Source organism: Microcaecilia unicolor, chromosome 1 (genome assembly GCF_901765095.1).
Source record: "Microcaecilia unicolor chromosome 1, aMicUni1.1, whole genome shotgun sequence".
Lineage (NCBI taxonomy): Eukaryota > Metazoa > Chordata > Amphibia > Gymnophiona > Siphonopidae > Microcaecilia > Microcaecilia unicolor.
The window spans coordinates 104,130,141-104,154,436 of NC_044031.1; the positions used below are offsets into that span (position 1 = coordinate 104,130,141).

General features: G+C 42.9%; 1 protein-coding gene across 1 annotated transcript in view; it reads left to right on the plus strand.

The window, feature by feature from the left end:
- Nucleotides 1-22,919, plus strand: part of MASTL (microtubule associated serine/threonine kinase like) — a 247,832-nt gene extending 224,913 nt beyond the window's left edge. Inside the window, 4 exon segments of the mRNA XM_030200885.1 lie at nt 14,526-14,639; nt 14,725-14,826; nt 22,785-22,873; nt 22,875-22,919. Of these exon segments, the coding sequence (XP_030056745.1) occupies nt 14,526-14,639; nt 14,725-14,826; nt 22,785-22,873; nt 22,875-22,919 (350 nt within the window).
- The last annotated feature ends 1,377 nt before the right edge of the window (nt 22,920-24,296 follow it).

Below are 24,296 nucleotides of genomic sequence, written 5' to 3' on the forward strand. Positions count from 1 at the left end.
ACCCTTCTCAGCGCCAATGCGGTCGAGCCCGTGCCATCCGGGCAAGAAGGGCTGGGATTCTATTCCAGGTACTTCCTTGTGGAAAAGAAAACAGGGGGGATGCGTCCCATCCTAGACCTAAGGGCCCTGAACAAATATCTGATCAAGGAAAAGTTCAGGATGCTTTCCCTGGGCACCCTTCTCCCCATGATTCAGGAAAACGATTGGCTATGCTCTCTGGACTTGAAGGACGCCTACACGCACATCCCGATACTGCCAGCTCACAGACAGTATCTGCGATTTCGGCTGTGCACACGTCACTTCCAGTACTGTGTGCTACCCTTTGGGCTCGCCTCTGCGCCCAGAGTGTTCACCAAGTGCTTGGCTGTAGTAGCAGCGGCACTTCGCAGACTTGGGGGTACACGTGTTCCCATATCTCGACGATTGGCTGGTGAAGAACACATCCGATGCAGGAGCCCTGCAGTCCATGCAGATGACTATTCGCCTCCTGCAGCTACTGGGGTTTGTGATAAATTACCCAAAGTCCCATCTTCTCCCAGTGCAGAAACTCGAATTCATAGGAGCTCTGCTGGATTCTCGGACGGCTCGCGCCTATCTCCCAGAGGCGAGAGCCAACAACTTGTCCCTCGTCTCGCGGGTGCTAGCGTCCCAGCAGATCACAGCTCGGCAGATGTTGAGATTGCTGGGCCACATGGCCTCCACAGTTTATGTGACTCCCATGGCCCGCCTTCACATGAGATCTGCTCAATGGACCCTAGCTTCCCAGTGGTTTCAGGCTGCTGGGGATCTAGAAGACGTGATCCACGTGTCCACGAGTTTTCTCAAATCCCTGTATTGGTGGACAATTTGGTCCAATTTGACTCTGGGACGTCCTTTCCAAATTCCTCAGCCACAAAAAGTGCTGACCACGGATGCGTCTTTCCTGGGATGGGGAGCTCATGTCGATGGGCTTCACACCCAAGGAAGCTGGTCCCTCCAGGAACGCGATCTGCAGATCAATCTTCTGGAGTTACGAGCGATCTGGAACGCTCTGAAGGCTTTCAGAGATCGGCTGTCCCACCAAATTATCCAAATTCAGACAGACAACCAGGTTGCCATGTACTACGTCAACAAGCAGGGGGGCACCGGATCTCGCCCCCTGTGTCAGGAAGCCGTCAGCATGTGGCTCTGGGCTCGCCGTCACGGCATGGTGCTCCAAGCCACATATCTGGCAGGCGTAAACAACAGTCTGGCCGACAGGTTGAGCAGGATTATGCAACCTCATGAGTGGTCGCTCAATTCCCGTGTAGTGCGACAGATCTTCCAGGTGTGGGGCACCCCCTTGGTAGACCTCTTCGCATCTCGAGCCAACCACAAAGTCCCTCAGTTCTGTTCCAGGCTTCAGGCCCACGGCAGACTGGCATCGGATGCCTTCCTCCTGGACTGGGGGGAGGGTCTGCTGTATGCTTATCCTCCCATACCTCTGGTGGGGGAAGACTTTGTTGAAACTCAAGCAAGACCGAGGCACCATGATTCTGATTGCTCCTTTTTGGCCGTGTCAGATCTGGTTCCCTCTTCTTCTGGAGTTGTCCTCCGAAGAACCGTGGAGATTGGAGTGTTTTCCGACCCTCATCACGCAGGACGAAGGGGCGCTTCTGCATCCCAACCTCCGGTCCCTGGCTCTCACGGCCTGGATGTTGAGAGCGTAGACTTTGCCTCTTTGGGTCTGTCAGAGGGTGTCTCCCGTATCTTGCTTGCTTCCAGGAAAGATTCCACTAAGAGGAGTTACTTCTTTCTGTGGAGGAGGTTTGCCGTCTGGTGTGACAGCAAGGCCCTAGATCCTCGCTCTTGTCCTACACAGACCCTGCTTGAATACCTTCTGCACTTGTCTGAGTCCGGTCTCAAGACCAACTCTGTAAGGGTTCACCTTAGTGCAATCAGTGCATACCATTACCGTATGGAAGGTAAGCCGATCTCAGGACAGCCTTTAGTTGTTTGCTTCATGAGAGGTTTGCTTTTGTCAAAGCCCCCTGTCAAGCCTCCTACAGTGTCATGGGATCTCAATGTCGTTCTCACCCAGCTGATGAAACCTCCTTTTGAGCCACTGAACTCCTGCCATCTGAAGTACTTGACCTGGAAGGTCATTTTCTTGGTGGCAGTTACTTCAGCTCGTAGAGTCAGTGAGCTTCAGGCCCTGGTAGCCCAGGCCCCTTACACCAAATTTCATCATAACAGAGTAGTCCTCCGCACTCACCCTAAGTTCTTGCCAAAGGTTGTGTCAGAGTTCCATCTGAACCAGTCAATTGTCTTGCCAACATTCTTTCCCCGTCCTCATTCCTGCCCTGCTGAACGTCAGCTGCACACATTGGACTGCAAGAGAGCATTGGCCTTCTATCTGGAGCGGACACAGCCCAACAGACAGTCCGCCCAATTGGTTGTTTCTTTTGATCCCAACAGGAGGGGAGTGGCTGTGGGAAAACGCACCATATCCAATTGGCTAGCAGATTGCATTTCCTTCACTTACGCCCAGGCTGGGCTGGCTCTTGAGGGTCATGTCACGGCTCATAATGTTAGAGCCATGGCAGCGTCGGTAGCCCACTTGAAGTCAGCCACTATTGAAGAGATTTGCAAAGCTGCGACGTGGTCATCTGTCCACACATTCACATCTCATTACTGCCTGCAACAGGATACCCGACGCGACAGTCGGTTCGGGCAGTTAGTGCTTCAGAATCTGTTCGGGGTTTAGAATCCAACTCCACCCCCCTAGGCCCAGGTTTATTCTGTTCCAGGCTGCACTCTGTTAGTTGGTAAATTTTTTAGGTCAATCTCAGTTATGTCCTCGCCGTTGCGAGGCCCAATTGACCATGGTTGTTGTTTTGAGTGAGCCTGGGGGTTAGGGATACCCCATCAGTGAGAACAAGCAGCCTGCTTGTCCTCGGAGAAAGCGAATGCTACATACCTGTAGAAGGTATTCTCCGAGGACAGCAGGCTGATTGTTCTCACAAACCCGCCCGCCTCCCCTTTGGAGTTGTGTCTTCCCTTCTCTTTGTCTTGCTACATATGAGACTGGCCGGCACGAGCCGGTTCGGGCGGGAAGACGGCCGCGCATGCGCGGTGCGCATTGGCGCGCGAGGACTAGCAAAGGACTTTGCTAGAAAGTGTTCCGATTGGAGGGGCTGCCGTGGATGTCACCCATCAGTGAGAACAATCAGCCTGCTGTCCTCGGAGAATACCTTCTACAGGTATGTAGCATTCGCTGTTTACAACTGGTTCTCAGCTGATATTTTCGGTCGGGGTCCCCGGAGCTGGTTGCTCCGTGACCTTCAGGTAGCGGCCGTGATGTGATTTAGCGCACACACATTTAACACATGCGCTAAAAATGCTAGCTCACCTTTGTAAAAGGACTCCTGTATTTTTAAATATCTGGCAAGCCAAGCCCCCCTTCAGACCAAGATCCGAAGAACCGCCAAAAGAGCAGTTTAGGTTTAAAGCCCCCCACCCCAGCAAAATTAAGAGAGCAATTTGTAAAGACTGCAAATATCTTTTTGTAAAAGTTTTATAGGTAACATCTGCATGGCATACAACCAGCAAGGAAACTCCATTTTCTTAAATGATTGATTCCTACTTTATTAGGTAAAAGGAAGGTGTATTCACCCTAACAGTGTTTCAGAGGTGCTCTGTAACAAACTATCTATGTTGATGCAATAAATTTACTCCGGTCTTATGGTCTACTGGATACCAAGATAGCAAAAAGAAGGACCTACAATCTAAGGGTAAATGCACCTTGCCACTGCAAACAAACCTGTTCTTGAGACACCAGTGCTAAAGAGTTTGCTAAATTTAATTTAAAACCTGAGTAATCACCATATTTTACAAAGGTTTTCATCAAGGTGGGATGGGAGATCTAAGGATTGACCACATAAACAAAAGATCATCGTCAAATCGGAGATCTTAAAAAGAGAGCCATGAATTAGGAGGTCCAAAGTTAAAACAGAGGAGGGAAACGAGGGACATCCCTGATGGGTGCCCCCAACAGATGGAAAAGCGATCAGAGCAAACACCATTAGCAAAAATAAAAACTTGGGGATTGGAATAGAAGAGACATATTGCATCCATGAAAAAAACAGAAGTACCGTATACGCTCAAGGACTGAAACAAAAAAATCCAAATAAACCCATTCAAATGCCTTCTGTGCATTGAAACTAATGAGCAGAGAAGACAAGTTACGTACGAGCTTGAACATAGTCCAAAGTGAGGATTGCCCTAATATTCCTAGATGCTGTATGACCTTGCACAAAACCAACTTGAGCATCATCTATCAAGGTTAGCAAAACTCAAGCCAACCAACAACTTAGTCTCATAGTTCAGCAATGAAATAGGTCATTAAGATGTTTTCATTTTCTCAATATTTGTATCAGTGTCCACATATACTTCCGTTTTACAATCAACATATTTGCTCACTGTACCGTTTTTCCATACACACATTTGCATCATTATTTACTGTTCGAAGGTTTTACTTGTGGGTCTGTAATTTTTACTTAGATTGACAGTTCCTCTTTTTTTTAATGTTTTGTACATACTTATTGCTATAACACTTTTACCATGGACGTGTACAGTTTTTTCTCCCTTAAGATTGAGTCTCTTGTTCTCTTATGATTTACATGTATGTACGTACATGGCGTCTTTAGTCAAAAGTATTTACTCATAATGTTTCTGATGGAAACTATATTAAAAAAAAAAAAAGCAAAATATTTTTTTTACATTTGTTATATTTTCGTCATATAGATGGCTGGCGCCGTTCGATTATGCCCCTCTGTTACTATGTAATAAGATCTACTTTTTTGACACCGTGAAGGCTGCACAGCGTTTTGTGAATGGATTGGCCACAGCGTGTGAAGGCTCCGAGGCTTCGGCTGTTGGAGTTCAACTGTCATGGCGACTAACTTGACTATGGGAAATGTTAAGCCATGTCTGCTGGGCTCAGGGAGCTACTTTTTGAGACCACTCTTGTGAATATCTGACTGAAGCATTCTTAGCAGCTGGAGGCCTTTGGATAATGTTCACCTGGCTCCCTTCTTTTTTGTCAGCTAACTGGTCATCTGCTATCTTCTACTTTTATCCAGAGACTTGTTTGTTCTGTCACTCTGTGTTTAGGTCGCTGCATGGGACACCTTTGTTGGGCCTGGATTCTTGAGAAAACTGCATTACCGAGTCCCCACTTGTTTTTTTTTTTTCTCTAACCCAGGTGTGAAACGTTTCTATAATGTTTTAATTATAAGGTTTAATATGTTCTGCTTTGCTGTGTGTGCCTATAGCATTTACAGGGATTGCACTCTTAATATACTGACCAGGGTTTTTGTCTGGGTTTTTTTTCTCCCCCGAGTGTGACCCATTTCTATGTCCTATTTTTTTTATATCCAACAACAAAAAAAACAGCGAAGATGACTGAAGATGAAAAAAAAGATGACCTACAGAAATCAATATTAAAAAATATTTTATTGATTATAAAAAATTTTTTAAAAAAGTAGGTGATTGGGACTCGACAGAGCTGTGTTTCGGCCAAGGAGGCCTGCATCAGGAGTCTTTTCACCATACAAACAATCTTGTTTTCATTCACAAATGATTATAGTGTAAAGCTTGGGCTGAAGCTTCTACTCGGTCTGTTCTTCAAAATTCCAAGGATTTTCAGCCTGCATCTGCTTCACTGTACCCTCTATTTAGCAAATTCGCTTTTTCTTCATCATTATCTACCTAGCGGTTCGCAGCATCTTTCAGTCTCACAATTCCCTTTTTAGTCATTCTCCTTTCACTAATATACCTGAATAAATTTTTGTCACCCCTCCTTACCTTTCTAGCCATTTGTTCTTCTGCTTGTGCTTTCGCCAGACGTATCTCTCTCTTGGCGTCTTTCAGTTTCATCCAGTATTCCTCTCCGTGTTACTCTTCTTGAGTTTTTCTGTATTTAAGGAACGCCAACTCTTTAGCCTTTATTTTCTCAGCCACTTGCTTGGAGAATCATATCAGTTTCCTTTTTCTCTTGCTTTTATTTACTCTCCTTACATAAAGGTTTGTGGCCCTATTTTTAGCTTCTTTCAGCCTGGACCACTGTCCTTCCACTTCTCGTTCGTCCTCCCAGCCCATCAGCTCCTTCCTCAGGTATTCCCCCATTTTACTAAAGTCAGCATGCTTGAAATCCAGGACTTTGAGTTTTGAGTGGCCGCCCTCCACTTCAGCTGTCATATCAAACCAAACCGTTTGATGGTCACTGCTGCCCAGGTGGACACCCACTCGGACATTTGACACACCATCCCCATTTGTGAGCACCAGATCCAGCGTTGCTCCCTCCCTCGTGGGTAATGGATCCGCAGGCATGCTGGGTATAGTAATACAAATTGGACATGAGCCACAAATAGTGCCAAATATATTGGAGCAAAAGTACATCTTTTAATAGCCACCCCTGCATAAGCACTGCCACACTGGGAAAAGACCAAAAGTCCATCAAGCCCAGCACTTTGTCTCCACCAGCGGCCAATCCAGGCCCCAAGAACCTGGCAAAACCCCCAAATTTAATAATGATCAATGGACTTTTCCTTCAGGATCTGTCCAGACCCCCTTTAAACTCAGCAAGGCCAGTTGCCGTCACTATCTTCTCCGGCAGTGAGTTCCAGAGTCTAACTTCGCACTGAGTAAAGAAATCTTTCTCCGATTTGTTTTAAACCTACCACATTCTAATTTCATCTTGTGTCCCCTGGTTCTATTATTGTTAGAAAGTGTAAACAAACGCTTCACATCTGTCCGCTCTACCCCACTCATTATTTTGTAGGTCTCTATTATATCACCCCTCAGCCACCTTTTCCCTAGGCTAAAGAGTCCTAGCTGTCTTAACCTCTCCTCATAGGGTAGTTGTCCCATCCCTTTTATCATTTTTGTCGTCCTTCTCTGCACCTTCTCCAATTCCTTTATATCTTTTTTGAGATGAGGCCCACATTGCTGAAAGATCTCAGATAAGTCTGCCTTGGCAGTAATTGTTTTGGGCACTATTTGGTTCTTGGGTATTTCTGGTGCTTTATTTGTTTTTTTGGGTACAGCTTTGGATAGATTCTACAGATAGATTTTACAGGAAACACAGTCCACAAGTTTTAAGTTTAGGCCCACCCACCCCAGGGTTGACACTTCTTAAATAGTGACTGGGTGGCCTTCTTAACTATCACACTAATTATATCACACCTATACCACTGCTTATACTACTAGTTATCCCAGTTACTATTCATGGCTCCAGTACACTTCCGCTTCTTGGTACGGTCCCTGACTAATCTGTTTCCCCACGCAAAACCACTGTACACCGCCAGAACACATTGTCCACTCTATTCGTTATCTCACCATTTGTCATTTCACCATCCCTTTTTTTCCCCTTCCCTCTTCACAGCTCTCAACCTTCATCATTTCCTTCCGTCCATTCATCCCTCTACTTTCTACCTGAGTACATCTTGCTTTCATCGCCGTCGTCACACCTCTCCTACTCTTCTCCGTACTCTCTTGCTCCTTCTTCTGCTCTCCGCTGGGGATATCAATCCCAATCCTGGTCCCCCACATCAGCTCTCACCCTATCTACGCATGATAGCTCCAATCTACTTTCTGTTCCTCTCCTCCCCCCGTTCTTCCCTGCCCTTCTCCTGTACTTTGTGGAATGCCTGCTGTATCTGCAACAAACTCCCCTATATCCAAGATCTCTTTATCTCTCGCACCCTCCATCTACTTGCCCTAACTGAAACCTGGCTTCAACCTGAAGACTCTGCTTCAGTCTCGGCTGTATGCCATGGAGGCGGTGTCGGGCTACTACTTTCGCTCTCTTGTAGATTTCAACCTCTCCTCCCACCTCAATCACATTGCTTTTCTTCCTTCCATCCGCTTATTCGCTCCTATGCCTCTCCAAGTAGCAGTCATTATCGCCCCCCCCCCCCCCCTGATAAATCCCTCTCTTCTTTTCTCACTGACTTTGATGTCTGGCTTTCCTTCTTCCTTGCACCCTCTTCTCCTTCTCTCATTCTAGGGGATTTTAACATTCATGCTAATGATCTCTCTGACTCTCATACCTCTCAGTTTCTTGCTTTAACATCTTCCTTTAATCTCCGTGCTCCACTGCCCTGACTCACCAGAATGGCCACTGTCTCAATCTTATCCTCTCCTCAAACTGCTCACTCTCCCATTTCTGCGCCTCACCTCTTCCCCTCTTTGACCATCATCTGATAACTTTCACACTTAAACACCCTCCTCCCCAGGCACGTCTAATCCTAAGCAACACATTTAGGAATCTTCAGGCTATCGACCCTTCAACCCTATCCTCCGTCTCAAATCTCTTCTCTAACGCTATGGTATCCAAGTCCGTCAATGAGGCTGTCTCGGCCTGTAACACTATTCTCTCCTCTGCGTTGGACACTCTCGCTCCTCCCATGCCTCGTCCTGTAAAACGTACCAAACCCCAGCCTTGGCTGACCTCTACAATCCGCTACTTAAGTTCCTGCGCCCGCTCTGCCGAATGCCTCTGGCTAAAATCTCGTGCCCATACTGACTTCATACATTTCAAATTCTTACTGCCCTCCTTCCATTCTGCTCTTTTCCTCGCCAAACAGGACTATTACATCCAGTTGACAAACTCTCTTGGCTCAAAGCCTCGACGTCTCTTCGCCACTCTCAACTCTCTCCTCAAAGTGCCTTCTCCTCCAGCTCCCCCCTCACTTTCTCCCAAGACACTAGCTGAGTACTTCCAGGATAAGGTCCACAAGAATAAACTTGAATTCTCAACCAGTTCACCCCCACCTCTCCCTCCCTTAGTCCATTCTCTCAACCCCCCAACCCCCGCCTCCTTTTCTTCCTTTCCTGAAATCACTGAAGACGAAACTACACTCCTTCTCTCCTCCTCAAAACTAACCACCTGCTCCTCTGACCCTATTCCCACTCATCTACTCAACACTATCTCACCCACTGTCATCCCTTTCATCTGTCATATCCTCAATCTTTCACTTTCCACTGCGACTGTTCCCGATGCCTTCAAACATCCCGTAGTAACACCACTCCTAAAGAAACCCTTATTGGACCCTACCTGTCCCTCCAACTATTGCCCCATCTCCCTCCTCCCTTTCCTATCCAAGATGCTAGAACGTGCTGTTCACTATCGTTGCCTCGACTTCCTATCATCTAAAGCAATTCTTGATCCACTTCAATCTGGCTTTCGCCCCCGTCATTCAACCGAAACGGCGCTTACTAAAGTCTCCAACGACCTGCTCCAGGCCATATCCAAAGGGCTTTATTCTATCCTCATCCTTGATCTATCTGCTTCTTTTGACACAGTCGATCACAGCTTACTCCTCGATACGCTATCCTCACTTGGTTTAAAAGGCTCTGTTCTTTCTTGGTTTTCTTCTTATCTCTCCAAATGTACTTTTAGTGTATACTCTGGTGGCTCCTCCTCCTCTTCTATCCCGCTGTCAGTTGGTGTACCTCAGGGATCTGTCCTGGGACCTCTACTCTTCTCCATCTATACTTCTTCGCTTAGTACTCTGATCTCATCCCATGGTTTGCAGTATCATCTTATGCCGACGACTCCCAGATCTACTTCTCTACACCAGAAATCTCAGCAGGCGTCCAGGCCAAAGTTTCAGCATGCCTGTCTGACATTGCTGCTTGGATGTTTCACCGCCATCTGAAGCTAAACATGACCAAGACTGAGCTTCTTATCTTTCCACCTAAACCGACTTCTCTCCCCCCTTTCTCTATTTCTGTGGATAATACGCTCATCCTTCCCGTCTCATCAGCACGTAACCTTGGGGTCATCTTCGACTCCTCCCTCTCCTTCGCTTTACATATTCAACAGACTGCTAAAACCTGTCGTTTCTTCCTCTATAACATCACCAAAATTTGCCCTTTCCTTTCTGAGTATGCAACCAGAACCCTCATCCACACACTTATCACCTCCCGCTTAGACTACTGCAGCTTCCTTCTCACAGGTCTCCCACTGAGCCATCTCTCTCCTCTTCAATCTGTTCAAATTCTGCTGCACGACTAATATTCTGCCAGTGTTGTTATGCTCATATTAGCCCTCTCCTCAAGTCACTTCATTGGCTCCCTATCTGTTTCTGCATTCGGTTCAAACTCCTCTTACTGACTTACAAATGCATTCACTCTACAGCTCCTCAGTACTTCTCCACTCTCATCTCTCCCTACACTCCTCCCCGGGAACTCCGCTCACTGGGCAAATCTCTCTTATCTGCACCCTTCTCCACTGCTAACTCCAGACTCCGTTCCTTCTATCTTGCTGCACCGTATGCCTGGAATAAACTTCCTGAGCCGGTACGCCAAGCCTCATCTCTGGCCATCTTCAAATATAAGTTAAAAACCCACCTCTTCGATGCTGCTTTTAACTCCTAAACCTAACCCTTCAACTGTCCCCAATCCCTGATATGTCCTGTCTTAACCCTTATCCCTTACTTGTCCTGTCCGTCTGTCATAATTAGATTGTAAGCTGTATTGAGCAGGGACTGTCTCTCCATGTTCAAGTGTGAAGTGCTGTGTACATCCGGTAGCACTATAGAAATGATAAGTAGTAGTGGTATGAGGCGACCAGAACTGAACACAATACTCCAGGTGCAGTCGCACCATGGAGCGATATAATGGCATTTTAACATCCTGCAGAGTAGTCTTGAATCACAAAACGTTTTTGTTTTGATAAGACAAAGTTTTCCCCCAGGGGGAGCTTGTAACATAGCCACTTTATGGGCATAATTAAGGATCTTCAGGATTACCACACATGCCCGGGTATCTGTCAACTTCTGTGCTCCCAACCTGTGCACATGTTCCACCCTCAGGGCCCAAGTGATCTGAAAGGGCCAACTCTCGGGGGAACCAAGCTTCCGAGAAACCAACCAGCTTGGCATCTTTGACCAGCTCAGGAAATCCCACTAAAAGGAAATTGCTGTTACGGGAACGATTTACTAAGTCTTCTAATTTCTTCTGGCAGACCGTTAAGACATTTTTTTTGCAGATGAGCTTGGGAGGTCTCGACCACATTGACTTGGTTCTCTAGCTCTCCCAATCACCTTTGGAACTGGGCCACGTCTCTGGAAAGATCTTCCAATGTCGAGTTCATTTTGCCCAGCTTCTCCTCCAGAAGGGCTAAACGTTTATCCAGGAGTGCTTCCATCATAATGGATATGTCTGTTGCAATTTTGGATACCTATGCTGAACTAGGGGACTGTCCGACCGGGCTCGAGGGAGCCACCATTTTTTCCTCAGCCAAGCGCACAGTACCCTTCTCCTTTCGAACCGATTTTGCAGCCATCCTCAGGGCAGAGAGAACAACCAAGATATCCTGGTATCGTCAGCCGTCCAAGCAATCACTTGTGATAGCAATTAAAGACGTTTGAAGATCACAAAAAGGGGGCTCTGAAGGTAAGTAGCAGGAGAGGTACTGACTAGCATCCTCTTCCTTGCATGGCGTCATGTGTCGCTCAACATAAGAGGGTTTACAAATGTTTTGGACAAATTTGTTGAAGAAATGTCCATAAGCCATTATGAAGGTGGATGGGATAAGCAGCATGGAATCTATTTACTCTTTGGGATCCTGCAAGTACTTGTGACTTTGGACACTGTTGGAAACAGAATGCTGGGCTTGATGGACCTTCAAACTGTCCCAGTATAGCAATGCTTATGTACTCATGGACCTTGTTTAGACAATACTAGAGAGGGAGTGCGGTTGGGGGCGGGAGGTGCTAGATATCAGTTGAAAAGTTTAGTATTTATGCATCAGCTTCTGGATATTTGGCGAGACTGCCTGAAGGAATGTTTTGGGGGAGACTCTTTCCTACATTTTAAGGCCATTTTTTACAGTGGCCATAAAAAATAAATGATTTTTCTATTTTTTCCATTTATAGCCATGCGCGAATGCTGCCATTAGTGTGCTGCCATTTTTTTAATGCCAAAAAAAGGAGCAAAGCAGACAAAAAAGTTCAAGATCAGTTTATTAATGATTAAAAAAACAATACGCGACACTGGCCGTGTGTATAGACGATGTTTGTTTTTTGTTAAATATAATCTATATTTTAATGCTTTTATTGACTTGCCTTTTTTTGCATTTTGATTGATTTGCTTTTTTTAAATTTTGGTATTGATTTGCATTTTATACTTGTATTTGGTTTTAGTAATATGTATGTATATTTTGAATGTAGCCCCTGATGCAACCCATATGTGGGCGAAACATGGCCCGTGTCTGGCATTGTTGGTTGTTAACCATTAATAAACTGATCTTGGACTTCTTTTTTTTTATCTGTTCTCCTGTTTTTGTTTTTGGTTTGTTTTTTGGCATCTTGGATTTTGAAGATAGACTGCCCTGTGGTTTCCTTGGCCATTGTTTTAAAATTTATTGTGGGAGTGCTCACCGATACCTGTTTTGTAGGCAGTAATAGCTTCTGCATTATCTTTGTGGTAATGTAAATGTGCAAACAGAAGAAACCCCCACTCTGCCTCTGCATTGCCTCCTTAAATATAATTCTAAAAAATTATTTATGGTACGCACATTCAAAAACTGTGTGAGGATGTAGCATATTCCATGGTAGTCCATTTTTTTGTTGCATTGGGTGTATATTAGTGCCCCATGCAGCTTAGTAAAAGGGCTCCTTAATGTATCATCTGCTGTTTACCGTTATTGTCACATTCAAGTGAATGAATACAGCAATCAGTTCTATGATCATAGGAAGACATAATCTAGAAACAGAGCCCATTTCAAAATTTAGTTCCAACATCCTACATGGAAAATATTATTTTAAAATGATTTTAAAAACTGATATTTCAGTATTTAATATGGGTTCTGTAAAAGACAGTTTACTTCTTTTTTTCCCAACCTATATTTGAGTTTCTCAATAAGACCCTTGGGAGCAAAAGCTTTTGCCTTGGTTTATTTAAGAAAATCAATAGTTTGCTCGCTAGATGTAGCAGCCGCTAGTCTGGTGCAAAACAAGAACACAGATCAAATTCTTCAAAACAAGGTAACAAAGCCTTCTTAATGTCTTGGTCTTTTGTACTTACTAGTTGATGTTACGTCATGCTATCTTAAGCACTGGCTCTAAGATTGCTACTGATATGCACTGATAGGAGCAAAACTTCTTGTTTAAAATTCTAGTTATTTTTGAGAGCTAAAGAACTCTGAGAAATTTGTTGATGATAATTTATCATTTTTTTTTTAAATCATTTATCTAACTCAGGCCCCTGAACTATTCATTCTGAAATGTAAACATTGATATTGGAGGCAGACTGCCCAATTTGAGAAAATACTTATAATCTTGCAGAACACTGAACAAACGAAAATTACCTGCAGGGAAATATAGTGCTGCTTAAAAGAATTCCCTGCATCTATTCAGTAAAACATAATCATACTGTACACCTGATAAAAACTAGCTTGTGGTGGACAGCTGAAAAGGTACAGGGAAGCACCAGAGGATGCATGCAGCAGGTTTCTTTTTGCTTTGGCAGCTTGCTTAAAAAGGGAGGATATTAAAGCTTTGTGTTCTCATTTACAACTACTGGGAAGCAAAAGTAGTTGATCCACTCTGTACTGTGCTAACATTTGTTCATACAGCTGCCAATTAGAGTACAGAAGGAGTTGGATTCAGTCTGCTATGAATATTGGCATTGTTATTAGTCACCCTAGATAAATAGCAATATGTTTTTTTTTGTTTTTTTTAATGAAGTATTGCTTCATGGCTGAAAATGTTTAGGTGCTGTGCTTGGAATGTACTGGGCGTAGCACGTAAAGTACAGTTAAGCTTGACAAGTTGTAGCTCAATTGCATCTGTACATGAAGTTTTTATTTAAAGTTCCATTTATACAATGGAACCTGTACACTAGGTGTAAACTAGGTGCTCACTTATATATGCATCTTATGCACTTAAATGTTTAGAATAATGACACATACGGGCATATGTGTTCACATGTGTAAATGCCAATATTCTGCATAAGTACTATTCTGCAAGTATCTGCTTAACTTATTTGCAATGGAGGGGGGCAACAAGAGCAGGGCACTTTAGATTAATCCACATCCTTGCTGAATTTAGATGCCCGCACTAGCTTTATGTATGGCTTAAGTGCAAGCACCTACATGTTGGGCATGCTAATACTGGCTTACATTAGCATTCTATGATGGAAGATGGAACATTAGCATTCTATGAAGGTTTTGTTGTAGAATAGGCTCCTACAGTGTGGCCTTGAGCACTTAAATGGGCTCAGTTATATAAATGCTCTCATAGTGCTTATGGGCTTCTGCTTGGTAATGGGCTTCTGTCTTGTTTTCTCTGTTTGGACGTAGCTTAGAGTTGAAGATGGAATGGGAGGTACATAATTTGGATAATGATACTGTGATGGGAAATATTTTTAAGCCTTCTCTTTTTTTTTCTTAAGGCTAATGTTTATCAGAGTATTTTAATCATATTTTGGTTGGTGGTGGTTTTTTTTTTTTTTTTTTTTTTTTTTGTGTGTGTGCTTTTTTATTCCTCTTTCAGGTCCTGCTGTAGACTGGTGGGCACTTGGAGTTTGCTTGTTTGAATTTTTGACAGGAATTCCTCCGTTTAATGATGAAACACCAACACAGGTCTTCCAGAACATTCTTAATAGAGGTAATCTATTGTTCTTACTATCTCCATAATTTTGGTTGAATTATTTCTTTGGCAGTTTCATAAGCCCTTGTCATTTTAATTACAGACATTCCCTGGCCTGAAGGTGAAGAGCAACTTTCCATTAATGCTCAAACAGCAATAGAAAGCCTCCTAACTGTGGATAACACAAGAAGGGCTGGACTTAAAGGTTTGTACTTTAGGTCTAAGGTACACAGTGTTTCAGCTTTTGAGAGACAGATCAGTAAGTATGCACCAAAGATGAGAGCCATCCTCTCCAGGCTAAACCATTTGACAGCCTTTTGCTACTTTGAAAGGAGACAAGTTGTCATGAAAATACTATCAATTTATTTTTATCATTGGATGACTTCATATCAGTTCATTCAAGTAAGCTCATATGACAACCCCTGATACAGGCATATGTTGGGGTCCCTCAATAAAGCTTGCTTTCTCTGGTTTGAGGCTCTGCCATCTTTTTCTTGTTCCATCTGGGCCCACTACAATATGTTCTTCTTGTTGCTTGGTTTATGTTGCTACTTTCCTCTGGTTTGTCCAGCATTTTGTGTCTGAGAGAGCTGTTCAGGGAACTATAAAGTTGTTTCTATACATTATGAAGTATGGTGTCAATTTGCTATCCTGAATGTCTTTAGCACTTTTCAACAGCTTGTGTCAGTGTTCTATCCAAATACAAGGGAAACACATTAGTTTCTTTGTTTTTCTCAACCTAATCTGTAGGTACAGTTTCCCTGAAGTTCAGTCTCAATACATTTTCATCATATTGTGTTTAAATTCTTGTCCTAAATAACTTATAAAAGTAGTTCCTCCTGAGTCCATAGTATGGTTGATAGTTTGGCTGCAAGAAGTCCTATTAAAGGGCATGTTTTAACATCTCTCCCTAACAACCAGAACTTGAATTAAAGCATCCTATCAATTTGTAGACTTGTTGCAAATATTCTTGTATATATGAAGATTTTAGTAGGACAGATTGATAAGTGGTTGATTAGATTATCCGAATACACATTTTTTATATTTCACTGAATCAAGTTTTCAAAGTCAACATGGCTATGTCATTAATTGGCAAGGGTCAGCAAGTAATTGTTATGCAGTTTGACCTTTCAGTTTAGTTGACACTTCTCTTAATGAGAATTGCAGATTCAATGTTAGGCTGGTTTGAGAGCTTTCTGGCAAACAGAACATACAAGGTGAAAATAATGGTCATTGCCGAAATCTTGATGAGCCTCTTGCGGGCGGGGGGGGGGGGGGGGGGTTCTGCAGAGCTCTCCTTTATCGCTCATATTCTTCAATATATTCATGAATTATTTTGGAGAAAGTCTGAGGAATTTAGATGTTAGCTTTTGTGGTTATGCTGACGATATTACGTTGTTGATAACAATTCTGTTAGATCTGTCAGCCATAACTATACTAGTACAAAACTGTTTTGAGATAGTGGATAGCTGGTCTACTAATTTCTTGAAATTAAACAGCGAGTAGATGAAGATGCTTGGATTAGGTACCCATTATAAAACAAAACTTTTGATTACTTGACAGTGAATATTCCATTTGAGAAAACTTGATTTTGGGTGTGGTGATAGATCCATTTTAACAATGGAATCTCAGTCAAGAAGTATGGCTACAAGTGTGTTTTGGAGATTGTAACAACTTAGTTAATATAATAGGAGTAGATTTCAATGCTGCTGCCTCCTTCTGGAGAACAAACAATGAGGAATGTGAAAGTGTGTAATGGAATATATTGGTTAGCACTCTGAAGTTATGGTTTATTTACTTACGTTCCCCTTTGAGTGGATCTAAGTTCCAGCTCCTGAACAATACTGACAAGCAATGAAACAGGCCAATAATTATAAAAATAAGTTTAATTTATTCAAAAGTAAGTAGCAGCCAAAGGTAAAAACAGTGTAGTTAGAATGTGAGACTTGTGCAGTGAACAACTAGGATGCTCAGAGAAATACAATAAACCTCTGTTATTGCATGGACACTTATCTTTAGAGTGAACACACAATTTTCCCTACAGGCCTTTAAATTGCGCCTCCTAATTTACCCACTAACATTATCAGAGCTGCATACAACCTGTCAGTGAAGAGAGGAGTCTTTGACCTTCTCCCTCGGGAGGCTGCAGGTACAGAGGAGTCAAGAGTGGCAGAGGAACTCTGAAGCAGTGCTGCCATGTAGAGTCCGGTAGAGGTCCACTAGTTGATATGAGCTGCAACAGCACTGGAACCCTTCTCAGCTCGAATCTGTCCAGGGGATCGGATAGCCTGGTGATCCCCAGAGATGCTTTTATTCAGTGCAATAGTGTGTTTGATGGTTTTAAATTTGTGATAGTTTTTTTTTTCTTTGAAAAATTGTAATTTCCTTAGCATCCCTCCGGACCGGCCCAGGATTGGACTGATGGGTTGTGCTCGCCTACCAGCAGGTGGAGACTGAGAAAATAATATATATAATAGAGCAATTCCAGCTAGAGTTAAACTACCTGAACATTCTACTAATTTAGTAAATATTAAGCTCAGTCCTATACAAAATGTAAGTCAGAATGTTCCAGTTCCCTTTCTATACTTTAATGCCAGATCTATTTGTAACAAGGATACTTTGTTGAATAATTTGATAAGTCATTTATATGTAGGGTTAGTTATTACGGAAACCTGGGTACCAACAGCCCATAGCCTTTTTCTGTTAGAAGTTTGCTCATTAGGGCTTGTTTTCTTTAGTTGTCAGCTCTACAGCGGTTGCTGTTTATGCCCAAGAGTGTTCCTGGATTTGTATACATTATAGGACCCTCGCTCCTGAGGACTGGGGATAATAATCCATTTCGTTTTCTTCTTTTACTGTGTTTAGAACAATTTTAGTTTATGGCATAACCCTCTGCAGAAAACTTTAGGTTCTACACATTGTTCCTGTTTGCTGTTGTATATATTGTGCTGTAGAAATAGTTAATTTTGGATGTTTCTGCTAGTGGAAATACTGATTTGACACTTGGGGGGTTGGGGGAGTGCGGGGGCCCCATGCATTATACATGATCCTTTTTTTCACTGCTGCGTATTAGTGTAGTGGCAGAACGGATGGGTTATGTGGGTGGGGGGTGTTTCAGGGGATGGGTTTGGGGAGTCGGGTGGAGGTATGCGTGGGGTAGTGCTTGGGAGGATCCGGGAATGAGAGAATGTGGGAGAAAGGTGTGCGTGTGTGGAAGGTGCTATGGGAAACTTGGGGGGAAGTTTTGGCACTTCCACGGATGACGTTTTCTGCTTTGGGTGGTGTTTGATTGGGAAGTGGGGTAAGGGATGGGTACTCTGGTTCTTTTCAGAAGTTGTGCAGTAGTAACATTGACTTTTGCCAAAAGGATTAGATGAGTGTTGGTCATACTAGGATGCTTTTATGAATGTAGGGTGGCGTTGCATCACCAATAAAAAGTAAAAGTATTTTGGTGTTAGTAGGTGCCATAGGACATATGTTACCTGCTTACAGGAGACTCAGTGTAACTGATGTAGAGCATGAAAAGTTGAGGCTTGGATGGGTGGGGGATATTTATTATGAATCCCTCGGAGTTGAGGCAAGGAGGGGTGGCAGTGCTAATCCACAATTCTCCGAGGGACAAGCAGGCTGATTATTCTCACCATTGGGTCGTCATCCGCGACGGCACAGGAGACCGGCAAAAACTTGAGAGCAAAACGAAGAAGTCTCTCGAACGCTCCTCACATGGTCAGAGCGCATTGCGCATGCGCGAACAGCCTTCCAGGCCGTGACGCGTGGTCCCTCAGTTGCTTTTTTTCCATGACGCTGGTAACACGGAGTTTTTTCTGCTTCGCTGTTGCCTTCGGCCCAGGGGATCACGCGTGAGTTTTTCTTTTTTCATTAGCATGCTCCGTTAACTGCATGTAGTTCTTTGGCCCCCAGACCCTTGCACTAAGCGGATTGCACTGTACTTATTTACTTATCTTAGTTAAAGGTACGCATTGCACAAATGTTTAGCACATTTACTGAATCCCCTGCTATAAACGTCACTGCATGCTACTGCCTGGGCCTGATGGGTATTCTGGGCAATTCTATAAAATCTTGCAACATCAGATTCTGGTGCCTTTGCGTGTTACTTATATAGCCATGGTGGAAGGGGGGGGATTTTCCTTGTCGTCATGATACTAGCCCTCATCACGCTTTTGTCTATACCCAATAGATCTTGTCTCGTACCTGACGCTTATCAGCCCATCTCCTTAAAAAAGGTGGATCTTAAAATTTTGTCTAGTGTTAGCCAATAGGCCTATCTGAAGTCTTACCACAGGTGGTGGATGTAGACCAGGTAAACTTTGTGAAGAGTTGGCAGTCCTTGACTAATGTGCGAAAACTGTTGCTTGCTAATGTTGCTCTGCCAGAGATTTGGTGAGCCACCTTTGTTGGTAAGTGTCAAATGCCTTTTCTGCATCCAGAAAGTGCAGAGGGCCTCTTATTTTTCTGTTGGAGTATGTGAGTCTTTGAGGTTAGTTCTTGAAAGCTATTCTTGCACAATTGCTAGTGACTGGTGTGGGTATGCCTTCATTCCTGGTGGGACAAGGCACAAAACAGGGATGCCATTTTTCTCCATTGTTGTTTAACTTGTCTTTGGAGCCCCTGCTTTGTGTCCTGGCAGGCCTCACCAGAGATGTCTGGGGTGGTTATAAGGGGTGATCACTGAAGGTTTGGCTTATGTGGATGATGTATTGGCTATCGTTGATTGCGCCTCAGGTGGCACTGCCTTGCCTTTAAATCTTAATGTGCAGTTTGACTGGCTCGCTGAGTTTGTGCTGAATTTAGCCAAGTCCCAGTGCTCTCCTGGTGCTGGCCTGAGGTTCAGGCTCAGTGGCAGGGTGAGTTTCCCTTGTCCTGGGTGGACAATGCTATTAAATATTTGGGGATCTGAATCCCAGCTGATCTAAATTGTATAGGGTGAATTGGCGACCTTTATTTAGGAGGCTCAGGTCCAAATTTGCGGTCTGATGGGCTTATCCCTTGTCGTTGCTGGGATGGCATACGTTATTTAATATGATTCTGGTTCCTCATATCTTATATTTATTTCAGATGTTACCTCTTTAGCCAGATGGGATGAACTGTCCTTGCACCGGTATTTGTGGCTTAGTAAGTGGGCACGTTTACCCATTTCGATCCTTCAGAACGCTGATGCAACAATGGGGGTTGGAGCTATTAAATACAGTTATTTGACTGTTGTATGTGAGATGCGCCACGTTCAGGACTGGTATCAAGGCACCAACTATTTTACTGGTCACAATCTGGAATTGGATTGTTTCACATCACCCTGTCCATATTAGCAGTTATTTGCATTCACTGGGGAGTGTGGACTGATTTTACACAATAATTTCTTTAAAAAGAGGGAAAGCAGTGTGGAATGGGTGTGTCACCAATATTGATTTTCTGCCAAAGTAATACTGTTCTTATCCCATCTGTGGAATGTGGATTTTTCTCCAGGTATGGACAATGCAGTGTGTAAATGGTGGAAGCAGAGAGGACTTTATTTTTTATTGTATGTAGTAATAGGGTAAAATCTAGACCTTTTCAGAGTTAAATCAGGAGTTTACTGAATCAAGACTACTTTGGATATGTTCAGTTACAACGTTATGTGGCCAGTTTGCCTTGGCAGGATTTAGATGTGCAGGATTTATATGAAGATGGACATTTCTCCTCAGTGGAGGAGGGTGACTAGTGGAGTGCCACAGGGATCTATACTGGGACCGGTGCTATTTAATGTATTTATAAATGATCTGGAAATTGGAACGATGAGTGAGGTGATTAAATTTGCAGATGACACAAAACTATTCAAGGTTGTTAAAACATGTGTACTGTGAAAAATTGCAGGAAGACCTTAGGAAATTGGAAGACTGGGCATCCAAACGGCAGATGAAATTTAATGTGGACAAATGCAAAGTGATGCACATTGGGAAGAATAATCAGAATCATAGTTACCTGATGATAGGGTCCACCTTAGGGACCAGCACCCAAGAAAAAGATCTAGGTGTCGTCGTAGACAATACACTGAAAATCTTCTGCCTAGTGTAATGGCGGTGGCCAAAAAAGCAACAGGATTTAGAAATTATTAGGAAAGGGATGATAAATAAGACTGAGAATACTGTAATGCGCCTATATCACTCCATGGTGTGACCTCACCTTGAGTATTGCGTTCAGTTCTGGTCGCCGTATCTCAAAGATATAGCGGAATTAGAAAAGGTTCAAATAAGAGCGACTAAAATGATAGAGGATGGAACTCTCATATGAGGAAAGGCTTAACAGGTTAGGGCTCTTAAGCTTGGAAAAGAGACAGTTGAGGGGAGATATGATTGAAGTCTACAAATTGCTGAGTGGTGTAGAATGAGTAGAAGTTAATCCATTTTTTTCTCTCTCTCGTACAAAGACTAAATATTTTTTCACTCTAAGCTCTGGAACTCTTTGCCAGAGGATGTTGTAACAGCGGTTAACGTATCTGGGTTTAAAAAAAATGTTTGGACAAGTTCCTGGAGGAAAAGTCCATAGTCTGCTATTGAGACAGACATGGGGAAACCACTGCGTGCCCTGGGATTGGTAGCATGGAATGTGGCTACTATTTGGGTTTCTGGCCAGGTACTTGTGACCTAGATTGGTCTTGTTGGAAACAGGATACTGGGCTAAATAGACCATTGGTCTAACCCATTGTGGCTATTCTTATGTTCTTAACTCTGTCAGAGGCTTGTACGATGGGGGACAAAAGTCACTGTCTTCTAATATAATAATTTGCTCCTTCAATGTTCGAATGTGTCTCACTGGGATCGTAACCATCTCCTGACGTCACTGGCGCCCGCCACTAGAACCCTGCTTGCCTGACGTCAGGAGATGTTACTATAGAGACGTTGCTGTTGAGCCACTTCAGATGTTTACGCTAGTGACATGGTCCCCCTCTCCCTCCCAGTTCCAGGACCCCCTCCCTCCAATTTTTAAAACTCATCTTCACTCACCACGTTGGCGCTATGGCAGCCGGCAGCAGCGGTACAGTGCACGTAGGCTCGCCCGTCTCTGTCTTAGCTCTGGTCCCACCCTCATTTCCTGTTTCCGCAAGGGCGGGACCAGAGCTGAGACGGGCTGAGCCTGCGTGCTTTGTACCGCTGCTGCTGGCTGCCGTAACGCCGACGTGGTGAGTGAAGATGAGTTTTAAAAAATCGGAGGGAGGGGGCCTGGAACAGGAAGGAGGAGTCACCGAAGCTTCTCTCAGTGTCAGTTACTATAGCTGACAGTGTTTTTACCTTCAGCATAAATGTGATTTATTTCTTTGCTGCAGTTAAACTGCAAACCGACTTATGCTGAAGGTAAACTCGCTGTTGTACAAATTTATACATTAGTTTTGATTGCATTAAGAAAATGTCTGTGTTCATTGAAAGTGTTATGTTTATATTTTTGTATTTAAGTAATAGGGATACATTGAGTAACTTTTGTGTCATACAATGTATTGAGAATATTAAGACACAAGGAATGCTGGTAAAACTTTTGATGCTGCTTTTAACTCCAAACCATTACTCACTTGTTCAGTACCCATGTTTCATTCCTACCTTAGTAATTCCCTTATCTCTTATTTGTCCTGTTTGTCCTAATTAGATTGTAAGCTCTGTCAAGCAGGGACTGTCTCTTTATGTCCAGTGTACAGCACTGCGTATTCTAGTAGTAGTAAAAAATCAAAATTAGGGGGTTCAATGATTGAGAAACGTATCTACCCTCTAGGAGGTACTCTAAATTCAGTGAGTACCCTGCATGGGTGAGTTATAACTCGAAGAATCCCTTTATAATAAACATAATAAATGTATTAATCTCTATATTTATAGAGGATAGTTGTTTTTGTGGCACTTCCGGTTACTAGTATTCTCATATGGTCAGAAAACAGATTTAAAAATATTTTAGAAGTTTCTGGCTATCCTATTACCACATGTCCTCCAGTTGACTTTTAATAGTATCCTAGTTTGGATTGGTAACATTTAGTTTTTATTACTGGTGGTTTATATTGGAATTTTTTAATTATATTTAGTTGCTCTTTCAGCAGTCAACCTACTTGTGTAAAATTATCGCTTTTTGGGGAGGAGAGAGAAACCAGGACTATTTTTAAACTCTTAATTGTTTTTATATTTATTACAGATCTGAAATGTCATCCACTGTTTCAAGGTATAGAGTGGGATAACCTGCAAAACCAAACCATGCCTTTTATACCTCAGCCACATGATGAAAACCGATACTACCTACTTTGAAGCCAGAATAATGCTCAGCAGCTGACAGTGTCCTGGATTTAGTTTGTAGGAAAGAGACATTTGGTTAGAGATATTCATGTTCCTAGCTTTGAGAGTCTTGTATTTTCTTAATACAAATTCTCTCATTTTTATTACATTTAGGGTTACTCTGGTTTTAATTCTTCTGACATGTGCTTTTAATTTCTAATATTTATGTAAGTTACAAATACAGAGGTTTATGTGACAAATAGATGGTTACGAAAGCATCTTCACGCACTGATCCAGAAAATCCTAAGCCCGTAGTTCTAAAGCGTTGTCTTGTATTTCCAGTTGAAAGCACTTTATAAGGACATACATGTTAATTTATTTTCTTTGTAACATCACAACCTATTTTAAGTCTTAGTTAAAAGTGCAATTCATTTCTGTGAATATTTCTGCAATTATTTTTTTCTTGATCCTTATATTGGAAATGATTGTTGGTATAGAGGCATTTAAACTGCAATTTAATAATCCATCCAGTATTTTGGGGGAGGAGGTGGGGGCTAGAATTTGTGATCATGGTGTTGAGGATTGTTAACTTTTTGCATTATGATTTACATATTTAAAAACACTGCCCTAAATCTTGTGCCAGTAAGTTGTTGTGCAGTTTGATTTTAGAAAGGACATAGGTTTAGCAGTCACATCTCATGAATTTAGTATGTTTTGTTTTATATTATGTCGGCTGGAGGGAAAATTTTACATTTTAAATCAATATCCTTAGCTAAGTGTTGATCTCAAGGATTATGTTTTGAAATAGGGTTCGTAAACATTCGTTCGTTATGGCATTTGTAGGCTCAAGTAGAGCAGGAAAAGATCATTTTCCCAGTTATTTTCCATTTCAAAGGAAAAGAAACAGAATGCTTCTTCAGTCTGCCAGAGTATTTTCATCCATTCTTCCTGAAGGTGAAAATTCATAGGGGGGCAGATTTGAACTCTAGATAATTCATTGGATTTTTCTAACAGATTTACCAGTGTAAAGAACTGAATCTTCTCCCTGCATGCTTGCCTGCATTGCTCTAGGGCTGTGCGTTTGGAGCGTTTTTTTTTTTTTTTTAAAGGCTATCAAGTCTGCAAAGTTGCTATTTCACAATGGATATACTAGCTAAGTCAAAGCAGGTGGGAACCCTTGCATATGTGTCAGAGGTAAATATGCAAAGTATTCTGTTTTGGTACTTCATTTTGGCAGGTTTCCAAGAAAGTGGTATACATCTCTTTCTGCCCAACTCAGTCTTTTTGATAAGTCATCATGATGCATTAGTGTTCTATTCACTGTGCTGCGAGGAAGAAATGTGATGGTCATTTTCTTGCACTTGCAGTAAAAACTAATACACTACTGTGGTTTCTTTACAAATAAATTATTGTGTACTTAGGAGAGAAAGGAGAC